Source organism: Carassius auratus, chromosome 34, assembly GCF_003368295.1.
Source record: "Carassius auratus strain Wakin chromosome 34, ASM336829v1, whole genome shotgun sequence".
Classification (NCBI taxonomy): domain Eukaryota; kingdom Metazoa; phylum Chordata; class Actinopteri; order Cypriniformes; family Cyprinidae; genus Carassius; species Carassius auratus.
This window is the reverse complement of record NC_039276.1, coordinates 9,012,377-9,031,315: the sequence shown is the minus strand read 5'-3', so window position 1 is coordinate 9,031,315 and position 18,939 is coordinate 9,012,377. Positions and strand designations below refer to the sequence as shown.

Genomic DNA, 18,939 nt, shown 5'->3' with positions numbered 1-18,939 from the left:
GCAGTAATTGCTTCCCATGGCAGGACCCCACCAGCCAGAGAAGAATGTGTGCGTGGAGCTCGCAACCCAGGAATCAATTTTCACAACAGCCCAATCATAATTGTTTTCTAAGGATATGGAACTTGTTGTGAATGTGAGCGGAGGGCGAGGCCTGATTGACACTCATTGACCGGCTCGAGCAGGTTATTGGACCGATTGAGATTGCAGCTTGGAGGCACGGTTCACTGTTTGTCACTCAGGTTGAGGGGAGAAGAATAAGAACCTCCTGACCCTGAAGAAGCCTCATACTGCACTGGAACTGTCAGTCCACGCAAAGCGAAACGGTGCTGTTAGCACACAGTCAAGTACACAATTTCTCAATCATGCAATTACAAAAAATTGTATCATTTCGACACATTACTTAAAGAGGTGCCTCAATACTGTGTGATATAGAATGCCTTTAATGTCATGCATAAGAAATGTTCAGTCCACTAACGATCCATCATCTGTCTACAGATAATTCCCTACACTGTCAAGCACTGAATTCAATTGTAGGACACTCGGATGGCTGTTGCCACTGTCAACGGGTCCCAAGACCATCTCAAATGTCACTTCAGCCGACTGCTAACATGTGGCCCTTTGGCCAGTGACTCTGACATGCTATTATCTGTCTGGAGAAGAGACGACACGGTGTTGTCAGGAATCCGTGTCTCTACACATGTATCCATCACAGAGTGGCAGATGGCTTGGATCAAATTATTTTTTGTGTAAAAGGCCGTGTGAAGTTTCAATATGTGGCTGCCGCAGATGCCTCTCACAGGAGGCATAATAAAGCATCTTGTGTGGCGGCTGCAGATGCCTCTTGCAAAAGGCATAATAGAGGAGCACCTTGGGAGAATCCAGCAGCCATGCAGATGAGGCTGTGGTTTTCTTCTGGCTCAACCCAGCAAATTTACAAAAGAATGCATTGAGGTACCATGAGGCCCCTAACTTATGTGGGCTTGAATGTCAGCGAATCTATTGTATTTTTTCTGAACGTCAGCACTAATGCTTAAAGGGGGGGTGAAATGCTCGTTTTCTCTCAATATCCTGTTAATTTTGAGGACCTATAGAGTAGTACTGCATCCTACATAACTCCAAAAAGTCTTTAGTTTTATTATATTCATAAGAGAAAGATAGTCTGTACCGATTTTTCCCGGAGAAACACGACCGGCTGGAGGCGTGACGTTTGGGCGGAGCTAAAGAATCACGAGTGCGAGGAGGTTTTTGCGTTGAGAGCATTTGGAAGCTGTGACATTACCGTGAGGAAAAAAACATCCAAAACAAACCATGGCGAACAGTCAGATTCAGCCGTTTATTTATGATCCAGAATCAGATCCCGAGGCTGAAACTGAACGAGAGCAGCAGCAGCAACGACTCGCTCCGAGCGGGGCTCAAACCCGGGTCTCCGGCATGGGAGGCGGACGCACTAACAAGGAGGCAGAGATATTTTAAGCAGTTTTACTCACCGTCTGCGGTTCCAACACACGATCGTGACCCTTTTTCGTTGGGACTGCATTATCCTTAAGAAATAAAATATACACAAATCCGTCATCAAACTGGGCCTTGTTTGTAAAACAAGCATCTTCGAAATGCATGGAACAAACACAAACACTTGCACAACTCCGTTGATGCTCTGTAAAAATAAACTCCATCCACTGGTCCCTTAATGCTGTTTTTTTTTTTTTTGGAAACTGTGCAGGGTTGTCTTGCCCTGGCAACCAAAAATACACTTCTTTTGTGACATTTCGCGACGCTCTCGCTCTGATCAGTGAACGTCTGTTGTGCTCTCAGTGCTCTGCTATACGGGAGCGCGCGCTCTTCCGGCAGAAGTGCCCTTAGGAGCCATATAAGGAAATTCCGCTCCATCTAACGTCACACAGAGCCATACTCGAAAAAAACTTTCCGAAACTTGTGACAAACCGGAAGGAGTATTTTTGGAACAGAAATACTCCTTCAAACGTACAACTTAATTTTTGGAACTTTGTCCATGTTTAGCATGGGAATCCAACTCTTTAACAGTGTAAAAAACTCAGTATGCATGAAATAGCATCCCCCCCCCCCCCTTTAAGTACATACTTTAAAACAAATTCAACCTTCACTGGCTCTAAATATATGACAGAATCTAGTGCATATATATGTATCTATTTCTGACATAAATATGTCAATGAGTGTGCATCATTACAGACTAACAAGTAAGTCTCAGTGGGATGCTCCTTCCACTCTTCTGTCGCTGCCTTCATTTGCATCATCATGAGCATCCCGATTGCATTGTTAGCATGTGCTGCCTGCACCCCATTCAAGCCCTCCATACACCTGGTATTGAAATGTCTTTGTTGATCCAATCAAAAAGTGAACAGGCACCTCAAAAGCATCTTCTGTGACCACTTGCACATGGATTCTATGAATAAGTGGCAACTATATAAACTATATATAGTTATCTTGCAACTAAAGTCATTGTGATTAGGCAAACTACAAATGAAAACCTGCATGTGAAGAAATTAAAAATGTAATAAAAAAAATTTGATCAATTAATGATTTATATAAATTAAAATACTTTTTTATTACGTTTGCAAATGAAAATCTAGATGTGATGAAATTACAAATCTAATTAATAAATTAGATTGCAATTATCAATTAAATTAGTTAATGTAGTTTTCTATATAAACCACAAATTCATTACTGTTCTTATTTTGAATGATTCATCAATTATGTTTTTTGAAATAAAACAATTGATCTTAAATGTAATGACTTGTTTTTTTTCAGCCGACATCAAAAATGCATCCTTCTTTATTATCCCCTCCAACCACCAGGACTCATTCTGGTAAGTAATGGCCCGGCTTTTCACAATCCATTAATTTCCCTGTGGATAAAATCAAGACCTGTCCTATATATTTGTTTCTTTTGAAATATCCTATTTCCTACATCAGATTATGAAGTAAAATGGGTTGCAAGCAACATTTCATTTTGAATTTAAAGCATTAACCTGAACCCACCTCCCTGCTGTTTACTATGGGCTACAGCAGGTGTCCCCAAATCCCAGCCAGAGTCGTGTACACACATAAACGCTAGCACTGACTGTCACCCTGTCACTGGTGTTGTGTAAGGCCCAGAGGTGGACCTGCAAATGACTCCTCAGGCCTGTCAGTGTTCTGCTCCAAAATAGTTGTCACAGCAGGAAACCTCTGTAGCTCCTTGATGTGGTGTAAAGCTTACCTACAGGCAGGGCTTTGTCTATGCCTGCCTCTTCCCTGTGACTACCGTAGCACACAGCCAGCCCTCGTACAGCAGCAGGAGATGGAGCTCACAGCAGGGTTTGACTGCGTCTTGTGCATCTGTGTATGTATGTGTGTGTGTGTGTATGCTAGGCATCTGTTGTAATGACTATGTTGATTGGCGATCATGTGTATGAGTGTCTGTGAGTGATTTTTAACCCACAGGAATTAATTAGCCTGTCTTTTACAGAACAGAACTGTCTATTGTATGTTGGGAAAGCATGCTGAGAGGAGATTTTTATTTCATATTATTTATTCATTAAGGTGTTTTTTTTTTTTTTAACATGAGTAGCCCTGCTGAGATTTTGCCTTGGAAATTTATGATAATAATCATGCAGATCTGGCTAATGACTTCATACATGCTGATGAGGTCAAATGTCTTATATCAAGAAATTAATGCATTGACTGAACTCAGGTCAGCTGATGCTCATTCTACACTTGTCTGAATCAGCAGTAAGACAGCTGACAAAACTGCAGTGCTGCCATTTGTAGTTATCAACATAGATGTCTTTTATTTGCTTAAATGTGACATTAAAGTTGACATGAAATGGAAATTCACCATATCTAATTTCTAAATGCATCTTTTTGTGAATGATTTATCCATTACCATTTTTCTTTTTTTTTCTTTTTTTTTATATAACTCAGCCTTCAAATTGAAACAGACTTCTCTTCAATGCTGGACTTCTTCAATCATTTAGTCTCCCCTTCTCAAAATCAACTGCAAGTTTAGAATCAGATTAATTTTTTCTTTTTTCTTTTTAGATAATCTGCTTCACTTGGATGTTTGTCACAATATGAATGGAAAAATCTGTTGCTACTTTATCTTGCCAACATTTTCATGTGACCTCACATACATGTATCTAATCAATAATTATTATAGTTATTATTATAATAGCTCAGTAATTATATTCCCATTGTTCTACCCTATAAATAAAAATGGTTCTAAACAGTATCAAATTAGCGTTATTCATCTTTCAAAAATAGTAGAACCCTTTTAGGTGCTAAATAGAATAATTGTTATGTTCCATAAAGAACCAGTGCTACAGTATATAGGACCTTAGACTTCAAAGAAACATTTAAATTGTTTATTTTCGATAATACTTGTATATTAACATTATTAATATTAGTATTATAATATTATTTTTATCTTTTTATATTTTTTTAAATAATATATTTTATTTCTATTTTTTTTTACCCTTCTATCCGTCTGGATATATAATATCTTGTAGCCTCTATTAAAGGTTTTACCTTTTTCTTTTTTTATTATTATTATTAACTTGAAATTTTTAACAATGAACATGCATAAAGAAGTAAAAGCTAAATATAAGCAGAAAACTGATGTATTGAAGACCAAGATCCAGTGAAACTATAATGCCATCATGTGTGTATTTTGGTGTAATTGAGTAGCAGTTTCTCTCTGCAGATGATGCGGTTGTGGGATGTGATGGCATCTGAAATACACAATTGAATTTAGGGTTAGTTTGTCACTTCCATTCATGTAGGGGTCTATGCTCATCGATGAGAACAGAGCGGCTAAGGGCTATTTGCACCAAACTGCATTCCAATAGACAACTCTTATTCTCTCCAAATGCCTGTCCCTCTTCTCTGATCAGATTTCTCAAAAACTTGGCCTCCCAACTCAACCACACATGACTCATGAATGATGCAGCAACACTGTTCAACACAGGCACTCTTGTAAACACAACACCCGCAACACATGATCAAGTCGGTTGATCCTTTCGGTTTCACCGCGATCAAAATTAGCATCGGGCTGGGTGCACCTCTCGCCACTACCTTTGCAGAATCTCAAATATCTTATGCAAACTGTGTGTGTTTGTTGGGGAGCTCTGGCAGCGACTGATGAGTGTCTCATTATCTCCACACCAGCCGCACACAGTAAGAAGAGCATAATCAAAGCCTGGGGGTACGTATTAATTATCCTTTTGAATAGTGATGAAATTTTAAAAAGATCTCCTTAAGGCTCCCATCATCAGCAGATGAAACAAAGCTCGGCACAGCTTGCGCGTTGAGACTCACATGTGTTTTTACATCTGTTCAGGATATTTCAATTTGATGCTCAACAAGCTGAGCCTGAGATTAAAGGATCATACGTGTCATCCACACAAACATCACTTCCAGAGCAGACGAGCGTATGTGAGCTCAGCTTTTCCAAGAGAGAGTCATCACCGCCACAGACGACGCAGTCGCACTTCTGTCTCCCCTCACATGTTTGAGATGTCGAGGAAGGAGTCTTTTTTGTGTGTGTGTGTGTGTGTGTGTGCGATGAAATTTGCTTTCAAGAAATATTTATGAGCCAGTGCCCTTTAAAAAAAAAACAAGAAAGCGTCGTTTTAGGGATTGTTTCAGCATATATAATTTACAATGTTAGTCTTCATTTGTGAACAGGGCTAGTTTGTACATGTGAATACTTAATAATAATGAAAAAATGCATCTCACACAGCTGCTGTACTATCATAATATGACACTTCTGGAGCAGACAAATAATCTCGTAGAAGGCTGGTGTGTGTGTGTGTGTGTGTCCATATCTTTGTGTGTGTTAGATATGGAGTGGGGGGGGGGGCGCTCTCCCCTATAATGAGCGTGCACGTGTTGACGTTGGCAGCTTTTGTTTTTGGCAAATAATTTTGCACAAATGGCTTCCCCTACTGAAGCAATACAAATCGTATTACTTGTGTACATAAAATTAGTCATGTTGCACCTAATTAGTCAGCTTGTTGTACTTTGGCACCCTATTTATTAATCTATTTCTGCAAGATTCCATAAATGAAATGCTGAGACAACACGTCTACATTTGGCCTGGATTTGGCTAAGATGAACTTAAATAACTAGCAAGCTCCCTTGCTGTCTACTGCTTTTATAGGCATCTGCCTTCCCAAATAGAACGGAACCTTGTAAGTGACCAAAACCCTTTTAAAGTGATCAAACTGGGAGACCATCTAGGACCAGCATCAAGCAAGGGCTGTATTTCCCCCCAGCAGGTTACTCACATGAAGAGCAAGTGAGCTAGCTCACAGTGCATTCGGGGATTCCCTTCTTTGCTTAAGATACCAAAAGGAAGGTGGCATGATCCTGCTGCCAACCTTTTGAAACAGCCTCAGTGTTCAGATCTGGCCTATGATGCCTACGTAGGAAGCTTGCCGGGTTTTGAAACAGAGCGCCTATATATTGAATGTACGCCATTCATCCTTAAGGAACAACAGTACAGTATAAGGTTAACCTTTGGAGAGCGCTGAATACAACATCAGCTCACTGCCGTCTCCACGCCCACTACCATGCATCCTCCTTATCCTCTGCAGAGACTTCCTCCTCTCATCTGTGCTAGTGGCAAAAACTAATAATCAAATCTTTCCTCCCACAGACACAATGTTTTCTTTGGAAAGCCCCTGCCAAACTACTTATCTCTTTGTCTCTGTTTTTTGTACTGTAGACTTCACCGTAGCATTAAACCATAACGTTATGAAGCGACGAGAATTCTTTTTGTACACGAGGAAAACAAAAATAACGTTTTTCCTCAACAGTTCATCTCCTCTGTGTCTCTGTATCACCGTATCACCATTGTTGAGAATATCTGCTGAAAAGAGCGTAAGCTGCTTGCATTCAGTGGATGTTCTCCAAAATGGTGCTACGGTGATGCGGAAAGACACAGAGGAGACGAATTGTTGAAAAAAGTCATTATTTTTTTTTCTTTGCATGCAAAAAAGTATTCTCGTTGCTTCATAACGTTACAGTCGAACCACTGATGGCAGATGGTATATTCTGAAGATGTCTTTACTTCTTTTCTGGACCTTAGTGTATTTTACTTGGCAGTTAATGGGACAGTCACAAACCTCCTGGTTTTCATCCAGAATATCTTAAATTGTGTTCCGAAGACAAAAAAAAAAAGCTTTAAGGGTTTGGAACAACATGGGGTTAAGTGATTAATGACAAAATTTCATTTTGGGGTGGAGTATCCCTTTAATCCATGCACCAGCCCAATGACAACTCGCTTCATACTTTGAAACCTTCGGTTTGTGTAATTTGTCTGTCTGGTGTCATCTTCCATAACCACAGAGGAGAGTTTTCGCAAGTGCTAAAAGAACAGGCTTAACAATGACAGACTCGACTTGCAGGTGAGGTCACAATAACTCTAATAAATACCAGATAAGGCTTGGCACAGTCAGGCTTACTGCAACACAGACCTTATACTCCTCAAACAGAGCTTTATTTTGAGCAGAGCAGGGAGACTGTTAACACAGGATGGGGAAAAACGTCTGTCAAGCTCTCGCCTCGACTGAGGTTCTCCACTATTGTACGCTATATATGCAGGTTGCATTTGCAAGCAATTCTTCCATTTGTCAGGCTGTTGGCAAACCTGACATGCTCGCCCGGTGAAGAGCAGATATTTTATTTATTTGAGTTGATCATAATTAGAAGCATTACCCCACTCCCTGGCAGTGACACCTTTTTATGTTATCAAGTTCACAAGTGCAAAGAGTTAAGATACGCTTGTTGGAGGTGTGGAAGTTTTCGCTTTCTGAAACTATAATATGATTAAATAGCAACAGGATGTAGGGTTATTTTTTCTTAGTTCTCTAGTTATGCTAGAAAGGAAAAATATACCTTTGGCTGCAAAAAAATCAATTAATAAATGCTTTTGTCAGCCATTTTAGTACAATATGACATTGAGTTTGAAGGAATCCAGAATACACTGAAGGTATTTGTTTACATTTATGGCTATGTGGTATGATATATTATATATATATATATATATATATACATATAATTCCTCCAGAACGTTTGTTCTTCAAAGTAAACATCAATACTGTTGATTCTTTCTTCTACTCTATATAATTAAATAAAAAAGAGGGCCTCCATGTTTTTTTTTTTTTCACAAATCTTTAACATCTGTTTTACTTTGCATCCACTGAGCACACTTTCACATACAACCCAGAAAGTGAATAACAAGGCATTTTTGATAAAAAAAGGAGCATCAAGGAGGTACAATATGGTCAGCCTCCAGTGGGTTTGCTTGCAGTAACATTTGTCATCCACCATTTACCACCATGGGGGCCCTGACACATTCATCGTAGCATATTAAAAACAAGTTGATAATAGTGAAAACAATGCAGAAAAAAAACTCCCTTAAGTGTCTGCTTCAGGGACAGTTTATGTGCTAGAGATGGTGATTCTTTGATATTCTGCACATTCTTTAGGTGCTGTAGAAGGCCCGTGCTGTAGAACCCATCTTGCTCTTTGTGCATAATGTCTCAGGGCCTTATGATAATGAATGCATGAACTGGGTCTTCCCCCACTAAAGCATTACAATAAATAAAACATTTTAGTCTAGCATGGCTTATCTCTGCAGTCAGACTGGTCGTGGTGGGGGTGTTGCAACAATATATAGTGATATTCTCAATGTTACCCAGAAAACAGGATACAGGTTTAACTCTTTTGAAATACTTCTGCTAAATGTTACTCTGTCAGACATGCAAAAGAAATCTAATGTATCTCTTGCTCTGGCTACTGTGTATAGACCACCAGGGCCGTATACAGAATTACTAAAAGAATTTGCAGATTTCCTCTCAGACCTTCTAGTTACAGTTGATAAGGCGCTAATCATGGGAGATTTTAATATTCACGTTGATAATGCAAATGATACATTAGGACTTGCGTTTACTGACCTAATAAACTCCTTTGGAGTCAAGCAAAATGTCACCGGGCCCACTCATCGTTTTAATCATACACTAGATTTAATTATATCGCATGGAATCGATCTTACTGCTATAGATATTGTACCTCAAAGTGATGATATTACAGACCATTTCCTTGTATCGTGCATGCTGCGTATAACTGATATTAACTATATTTCGCAGCGATACCGTCTGGGCAGAACTATTGTTCCAGCCACCAAGGAAAGATTCGCAAATAACCTGCCTGATCTATCTCAACTGCTATTTGTACCCAAAAATACACATGAATTAGACGAAATTACTGACAACATGGGCACTATTTTCTCTAATACATTAGAAGCTGTTGCCCCAATCAAATTGAAAAAAGTTAGAGAAAAACGTACTGTACCATGGTATAACAGTAATACTCACTCTCTCAAGAAAGTAACTCATAGTCTTGAACGCAAATGGAGAAAAACTAACTTAGAAGTTTTTAGAATTGCATGGAAAAACAGTATGTGCAGCTATAGACAGGCTCTAAAAACTGCTAGGGCAGAGCATATACACAAACTCATTGAAAATAACCAAAACAATCCAAGGTTTTTATTTAGCACAGTGGCTAAGTTAACAAATTACCAGACGCCACCTGATTCAAATATTCCACCAACGTTAAAGGGGCACTAAGTAGGAATTACTCCCATCTAGTGGTGAAATTGTATTTTGCATTCAAACTAATTTTGCTCTCCAGCGCCTCGCTTTTTCAAATGCGCGTTGCATCTACGGTAGGCGATATGTACCAAAAAGCTTTGACGGGATGTCTTCTAATAGCACTTCGTCGAGTTTTCCTTCAGGTGAACAGGTCTGTTATTTCAAACAAACAGCAACATGACCATAAACAAACGAATGTTACAGTATGAATTACTGACTGTGAAAAACATGAAATATTGTAATTAGTAGTTATGTCTTCTTTATTCGTTATATTTTCTGAATAATGTGCATTGTTAGATATAAAAAAATATTGTAGTATAGATTGTAACACTGACTTACCTGTCGAGAAGAAAACTGGCCACTTCAGCGTCTCTTTTGAAATCTTTATCCAGCATTAGCTCTTTCCACCTAGAAAAAGCTTCCCCGACATTAACTCTTGTTTTCTGTAATCTACGGTCACGTTTCCTTTTACGTTCTATTTTTGACTGTTTTGGCGACGATGTTTTCTTCTCCTGTGGCGCGGCATATGTATGGTCCATAATAAGTATGCAATCCAGACTTTTAAACTTTCCGGTGCAGTTTCAAGCGCCTCTCACTGCTCTGCACCTGCGTTTCTGGCTCTGACCGAAAACGTGTTGTGGAAACGCGTTGGCTTAGTACTTTTTGTCCCTCTCTGCTATTATAGTTTTGCAAGATGGCGGAACTACATGGAAGCCTCCGTCGACCTACCCGTCCCATGTATATAAAGATAATAAATTCTTCATTTACGAGGATTAGTTTAAACATTGGCATAGGTATTTGTACACCATTGAGGGCATATTTATGAATAAAAATATTGATTTTAGATAATAAAATACCTAAAAAGTTACTTATTGTCCCTTTAAATAGTAATGACTTTATGAATTTCTTCACTGATAAAATAGATAACATTAGAAATACAATAGCGAATGTAGATTCTACAGCATCTAACACTTCAGTTTCATCCATCTGAAGTGATAAACTGCAGTGCTTTACAACCATAGGACAGGAAGAGCTAAATAAACTTATCACTGTATCTAAACCAACAACATGTTTATTAGATCCTGTACCCACTAAATTACTGAAAGAGCTGTTACCTGTAGCCGAAGAACCGCTTCTCAATATCATAAACTCGTCGTTATCTTTAGGACACGTCCCAAAACCATTCAAGCTGGCGGTTATCAAGCCTCTTATTAAGAAACCAAAACTAGATCCTAGTGTACTGGCAAATTATAGGCCTATTTCAAATCTTCCATTTACTTCTAAAATTTTAGAAAAAGTTGTGTCTGCTCAATTGAGCACCTTCCTACATAAAAATGATCTGTATGAAGAATTTCAGTCAGGTTTTAGGCCCCACTATAGCACAGAAACTGCACTTGTTAAAATTACAAATGACCTGCTCCTTGCGTCAGACCAAGGCTGCATCTCATTTCTAGTCTTACTTGATCTTAGTGCTGCGTTCGACACCATAGATCATGACATACTCATAGATCGATTACAAAACTATACAGGTATTCAAGGGCAGGCTCTAAGATGGTTTAGATCCTACCTGTCCGATCGCTACCATTTTGTTTACTTAAATGGGGAGTCATCTCATTTATCATCAGTAAAATATGGAGTGCCACAAGGATCCGTCCTAGGTCCCCTTCTATTTTCAATATACATGTTGCCCCTTGGTAATATTATTAGAAAATACAGAATTAGCTTCCACTGTTATGCTGATGATACTCAGCTATACAGTATATCTCAACGAGACCAGATGAAACTTCCCAATTATCTAAGCTAACAGAGTGTGTTAAAAATGTAAAAGATTGGATGACAAATAATTTTCTCCAATTAAATTCGGATAAGACAGAGATACTAATTATTGGACCAAAAAACACTACACAGAATCTTGTAGATTACAATCTGCAACTAGACGGATGTACTGTTACTTCCTCTACAGTCAGAAATCTGGGTGTTATATTAGACAGCAATTTGTCTTTTGAAAATCATATTTCCAATGTTACAAAAACTGCATTATTCCATCTTAGAAACATTGCCAACCTACGAAACATGTTATCTGTTTCTGATGCAGAAAAGCTAGTTCATGCATTCTTGACCTCTAGACTGGACTATTGTAATGCACTTCTAGGTGGTTGTCCTGCTTCTTCAATAAACAAGCTACAGGTAGTCCAAAATGCAGCAGCTAGAGTCCTTACGAGGTCAAGAAAATATGATCATATTACCCCAATTTTACAGTCTCTGCACTGGCTACCTATTAAGTTCCGTATCAGTTACAAATTATCATTACTTACCTATAAGGCCCTAAATGGTTTAGCTCCAGCGTACCTAACTAGCCTTCTACCACGTTACAACCCATCACGCACCCTAAGGTCACAAAACACTGGACTTTTGGTCGTTCCTAGGATAGCAAAGTCCACTAAAGGAGGTAGAGCTTTCTCACATTTGGCTCCCAAACTCTGGAATAGCCTTCCTGATAATGTTCGGGGTTCAGACACACTCTTTCTGTTTAAATCTAGATTAAAAACACATCTCTTTCGCCAAGCATTCGAATAATGTATCTTTTAAATTGTGAGTGTAGTTGCATCTGATCAAAGGTGCTTTTTTATTCATTAGCTTTGGTTAAACTAATTTTACTTTGTTGGATCAGCAGCTATGCTAATGATGTCTGTATTTTGTTTCTATGTTTCGCCACGGGATTTACATCCCGTGGTAACTAGGATTTACACAAGCTCCAGTCTGGATCCAGAACACCTGAGAAGAGATGATGCTGACCCTGAGAGGACCTCAGATGATGCTAACCCTGAATCAACAAACAGAACTAACAATTATTGCTGAATGTGTGACTGAATCATATAATAACTTAATTAATAATATTGATAGTTCATCGTCTAGCTGACTACATCTTGTATTATTATTATTATTTTTATTTTTTCTAAAATCCTGTCATATGTGCACAAACTACTAGCTACTACTAAATATTGTAGAAACATAATTTTCTATAAAGTTGCTTTGTAACGATTTGTTTTGTAAAAAGCGCTATACAAATAAACTTGAATTGAATTGAATTGAATTGTGTATGTGTGTGTGTGTGTTTGTTTCCTGGTATTCAAGAGTAAAAATCATCACAGATAGGCCAACATGTTTTTGCATAAAGCTTTGGAGAACAATTCACCAGGGAACACAATTCATTCCTGTTTGCCAGAAAAGCAAAATGTATAATTAAAAGTGTAAAGATGTAATTGTTGGAGTGTTGATTATCATTAAATAGCTCTGCAGAAATATGACTGTAAGCCGTATTTAGCATACTTAATTTATTAATCGAGCAAGCTTTTTGTTGCTTCTCTTATGTAAGCTGGAGGAGGTATGAAGACTTTACCTGGTGTGAACTCTCATATAACTAGAGGTGACTAGCTACATCAGATTGTTAGCCTTTTATGAGTGGACATCAATTATCATGTATGAAACACAAAGAAATACCACCTCCAGTGCCCCTACTTGGAAAAGAGTTTCATTGTAAGAGGCGTCGATGGAAAATTACATATAGTGAAAGCAGTTAATCGTATTTAGAAATCTTTTATTATTCTGAGTAAACTTTTTTTGTACTTGTGAGGTAATTCCCCTGCCCTCTTAACTAAAAAACAAAGATTTCTATTAGTCAGTTAGCACACAAGTGTTACTGGGGAAAAGCCTCAATCACACCTTCGCCATAGCAGTGGGTTTGTGTATCAAAGACAGTTAGCAGTACACTGTTGGTGGATATAAAGTTGAAGGGTTTATTAAATTCAAAAGTAAAAAGCACAAGTACTTACATTTTTTAGCAAAAAAAAAAAAAAAAAATTGACAAAGTGTAAAAATCCAAAAGTCTGAAAATATGTGTACATTTGAATTTGTAGCCTTTTTCTAATTTCACATTTCCTAGCTACTAATTATATGATCAACATATCAATTGTGCTGAAAAAAAAAAATGCATGACAAAAAATGAACTTGAATATCAATGTCCCCAGTATTTGGTTCGTCCTCCTTTCTCTTTGTTCTTGTTCATGTTCTTGAAAATGATTTAGAATGATACAAAGAGCATATTGTGCTTTGATGGAAGTTAGAATCTGACCATTAGTATGAAAGAGTTGCACAACTGTTTCAAATTTGCTTGACCATAAAAAACGCAGCTCATTGAAGGTTCCTTTACATTTGAAATAAAAATGCATTTGACATTTTTTTTAATTTTCATGTTTTTTTTCTTCAGTTTTTCTAAGCTGCAACAGGTACGACTGAACGTGTAAAATTTTTACATTCACATATCCACCTGTATGGCTTTCATTTTTGCTTCTATGTACAGTATACCTTAAGGATTATTTGCTCATTTCTTCACCCCACTCTAATTTATCAATCACAACAGACTGGAATGTGTGGCTGCTGCCCTGGCTTTTACGCCGTCACACTGAAACTCCACATCTGTTATGCAGTTTCACATTAACTTCAAATAACATACACTCTCCCTAAGAGAGGGCTGTGATGCAGTAAAGAGTGTGCTCCTTGTTGGCTTTGATATGATTAAACTCTTCTTTAACACCTCAGGATAGTCAGAGTGCCCTCCATTGTCTAATTATTGTACTACACTCACATTGTTTGCTTATGATGTGCTCAAATGGTTTTCTGTGCACTAGCTTGCTTTAGCCACAGTCCTGATCACAGACTTTAGGATTAACCAATGAGATCTGTAATACCCTAGACAAATATATCAATTAGCATTCCCACTGATCTCAAAGGCACTTGTTTGGTGATGCAAGAATCCTGGAAATGTATTTCTTCAAATCCTTTAGTTGCATCAGAATAGTGACATGTGACCCCATTTATCACACCAATTAAATAATCAATCATGAAAGCATTGAACTGGCTGATGGATATGATTTCAGTCCCTCTCTGTGGTGTTAAAGGATGATATACCCCAACACACTCTGAGAGTACTGCGGTTCTGTGTTTTCACCAGATGTCTGAGAGGAGTAGATGCAGTACATGCTGTCATGTTGCTCTGGGTTGGTGTCCATGGGCTGTATTACCAAAGTTTGATGTTGCTCTTCAATTTCATTCTTGTCCATAATCTCAACATCTGTTGTTGAGCATTCCTCATTCCAATGCGTAAAGTTCTCCCACCACTTAGAAAGGAAATGTCAGACAAAATTATTTCTTGAGAGCTTAGCAATTATGCCTACAATTCATACATTTGTAAAAATAAATATAGTTTCCAGAGCCTCCTTTTAGCGTGAGAAAAATTGTAATAATCTAAAGCACCTTTTTCCACAATTAAGAACTTTTTGTACAATTGAAATGTTCCACTGATCTTTATGTTTATTCATCGAACCATATATATATTGTAAGAGTAGACCAGTCCAGAACAGTGGCGAAGCTACTTTCTGTCCAACCCACCCACAATTAAGTTAACGACGTGAGGACGCACGTGTTTGAAAATAGTGTTACATTTGAAAATTGCCACTCAGTATTTAAAAAGTATACATTGGATTTCCCAAAAGAAATGTAAGTCTTAGCACGGAATCCGGTCCGCCTACAAATGAAACTAGACAGGCATTAGATGGATTTATAGATTAAAAACTTCTGAGCCAAACCTGTTTAAAGCATCACATTACCATAGATACAGTGTAAAGAAAAAAATAAACATTGTGCTAGACACCGTCCACGACGAACTACATATTTACAACTGCGCTAATTTCTGGGGCCTTTAATATCTTCTCCTTTGAACGTGAAGTGAGACACGCTGCGAAGCCCCATCATCTAAGGTAATGCTTTACATATAGTAAACTATAGTTAACATTTGGCAATGCTGTAGGCCTACGTTAACAATGAGAAATACATTTTGTAGGCCTACAGTATTAATTCATCTTTGTTGACATTAGTTAATAAATTTTCTACTTATCTTTAGCTCAGGTAACATTTGGTTAACAGATCAAACTTTCAAAAACTTTTTAATACGCTACACTTTGCCCACCAAGTTTTATGTAGGCCCACCCACTTAAACATTTCTGGCCTCGCACCTGGTCCAGAAAGCAATTTTGCCACAAGTTTTTTTCAGAAATTTTGCGTTTGTAGGTAATTAAGTAAATATATTAAGTAAAAAATAAAATGTGTAAATACCTTAAACTGTGTTCTTTTATTGGATAAAGATCATGGTTTAAGCCCAGCTGAAATTATAAATAGGCTTTACTAGTGTTCTGGCAATATTCAATGTGTACATGTTTATATACATTTTCAAATACTGGGAAAAATATGTTTTATACAGCTAATAGTGTTTTGTTGTACATGTAAAAACACTCTCTGAGATTTTAAAATGTAAAGTGATAAAAAGCTGCTACAGAACCACTATAAATACCACAGGAATATGTTTTTAAACCTAACCAAATTAAGCAACTTCACATTTTTAAAGTATAGAATGGTGACAGAATTCACATTTGATCTGCGATTGTGTGTAATTTATTTGTTTTAAAAACAGAAGTAAAAAAAAAAAAACCTGAAGAATCCTATGGCATGAAAATGCTAATTCTCTTCCAGCAGCTTTAAGAACTATAAACATCTTTAGGTGTATTCTGTCAGATTAATGCATTTGATATGGTGGATGGCATTGGCCTTACCTGAAACTGTTCAGCATCCATGATTTTATTTTTGAAGTGTTTGGGATCTGGTACTTCAGGAAGAATCAGTCTTCTAATTCTTTCAAGACCAAAGAATGGCATAGTGTTCAAACATTTGATAAAAAAAAAAAAATAATATGGCAAGAATTTTATAATAATTGTGCTGGTAATAAGTGCTGGTTTATACTCACCCCTGTTGAGTCAACAGACAAACCAGAAGAAAGGCGGTTAGTGGCAGCACAATTATCAAAATATAAACCCAAATGTAGGCGGATGCTTCTACCACACAAGCATCTGTGAATAAAATGTTTAGTTTATTTGTGAAGCTTTTTACACACACAGAAGAATATATGTAATAATTTACTTCTTTTTATATTTCATTTGACATATCCAAATCAACTTGAAGAATCCAACAGCAAAAGAAATTCATACTAGCGACAAAGTAACACAAGAAAACCACAAAAACTCCACAATTACTCAGAGTAGAGTATAAAATCGTAAATATTTTTAACCATACATATTGCTATGGCTGATGACCAATTGATGCCTGTTTATCAAACCAGGCTCTGGAACTGAACCTGGACCTGAACACATGGATTTTCAAAGAAATAGTACCTGCATTGTTTCCCCAACTTTGCACTTTTGTCCAATTGCTCCATGGCTTGTTCAGACACTCCTTCCTCATTCTTATTCTGAAATCGTAATTCTTTTTCATGCTGACATAGTTCAGGTTCAAATGTGTTTGTGTCACTTTAATGCTGTTTATGTCCTGCATGTAAGCATATAAGATTCATGAAAATTTTTCGAGTCAAGTCTTACTGCAGCTCAAATGTGTAAGTGTCTGCGAGTGTTCAATACCTCCCAGTCTTTGACACACTGGCTTTTGTACTGCACTTCAGCTTCATAACAGTCGGGGTTATCGTTTTCATCTGGGATCTTCCATTTTATATTAAGCCCATGTGATGTATTACTAATCGTAAAATGAATCTGGTCCGGGTCAATATCTAATATCACATCTTGAAAAGAGCAGAATAATTAATAGTACTGTAGGTACACAGTTCAGCAGAAAGTGATCAGGTCAGTCTTGGCAATCAGCATTCTGATATTTCCCAATAATTAATAAGAAGTGCTAAATAACAGATAACAGGACTTGTTTCTCACTAATGCAACTGTTACCATTTCACATCTTATCGATTATATATATATATATATATATATATATATATATATATATATATATATATATATATATATATATATTGCATCAAGGCCCTGGTCACAGAGTCAAAGTTTATTTTGCAGTAACAACCAGCTGGATGTAAGTTATCCGCAACTGTAACTGAAACCGAAGCTACTTTCATATTTCTTGTATCACACCTCAGATTCACTCTCATTGTTTTCATAGCTCTAAATAGTATAGTTTTTTTAAAATGTTCACATTAGCAAATGCTCGAAAATGTACATTTAAATAAAAAACTAAACTCATTGCAGAAAATGCTGAAAAAGTTCACAGATGTTGTTTGAGATTACTGTATGAGTAATATGTCAGAGTTTACAGTATGAAATTGACTGAATGAATAACATTATTGCGAAAACATGGGGATTTTACTTAATGAACGTTCTGATGTGAATCTTTGTCGGGTATACAGGATATACCAGATCATGTGAACGCCTCCCCCTCCTCAGGCCTTTTGATGTGGCTCTCCAGACAGCTCATGCACCATGATGCATCGCTACTTATCAGCAAGCTTATCATCATCATCAGATGTGTCTAAATGTACACTGACAAGAAAGTTCTTGTCATACGCTCCATTCCTAAAAATTAAACGTATGACCTTTACATAGAAAAACACGTGTTTGTGGTGAGTCTAATAATCATGATTCTGAGGGACTTTTTATGTCATTCTCATAAAACTTTGCAAAGTCTCTTTTCATGCTCTTTAGTCAAGTCAAGTCACCTTTATTTAAATTGCACTTTAAACAAAATACATTGTGTCAAAGCAATTGAACAACATTCATTAGGAAAACAGTGTGTCAATAATGCAAAATGATAGTTAAAGGCAGTTCATCATTGAATTCAACTACAAATCTTTCTAAAAGTTATTTATATATGGATAGATTTCACATAGAAATGATGAGTAATTTGCTTATTTGAAAGTTGCTTTAAACAATAAATGTTAAATATTTGTCCTGTCAATTAAGGTCCTAAAGCACTGAAGAAGAAAGAAATACTCACCATATTCATCATCATCAATTTCATCATAATATTCAGCACTAGACATGGAAGCAAAGAGCAAGGCAAGGACTAGCAGGTGATACACACTCCAGCTGTTCATGATATGTCCCTCTGTCAGTTGCTTGTCAATGAAGGTTTCTCATTCTTTAGAGCACAGAGGAAAAGGTGACACAATTTATAGTACCTGAATCACCAAACCCCACTGTTCCACCACTCATTTCCTTTCCATCCTCTAACCACACTTCTTACTCAGTGGTTCAGTGAAGTCTGAGGGAGGGCTTTGATTTGAGCTCTTGTCACATCAGTTATTTTGTTCTAAATTCTGTTATTCATTTCACATTTCTTGGGACTCCAGTCGATTTTTGGTA

At 37.3% G+C, this 18,939-nt stretch overlaps 1 protein-coding gene across 1 annotated transcript; it reads right to left on the bottom strand.

Moving 5' to 3' along the window:
• Nucleotides 1-13,437: 13,437 nt before the first annotated feature.
• Nucleotides 13,438-18,739, bottom strand: crlf2 (cytokine receptor like factor 2). Its single transcript, XM_026217772.1, has 6 exons — nt 18,572-18,739; nt 17,194-17,351; nt 16,951-17,104; nt 16,527-16,629; nt 16,336-16,414; nt 13,438-14,847 (listed from the first exon to the last, which is right to left on the bottom strand). The coding sequence occupies exons 1-6, from the start codon at nt 18,669-18,671 to the stop codon at nt 14,623-14,625; spliced, it is 819 nt and encodes a 272-aa protein (XP_026073557.1). The 5' UTR covers nt 18,672-18,739; the 3' UTR covers nt 13,438-14,622.
• Between the last annotated feature and the right edge of the window lie 200 nt (nt 18,740-18,939).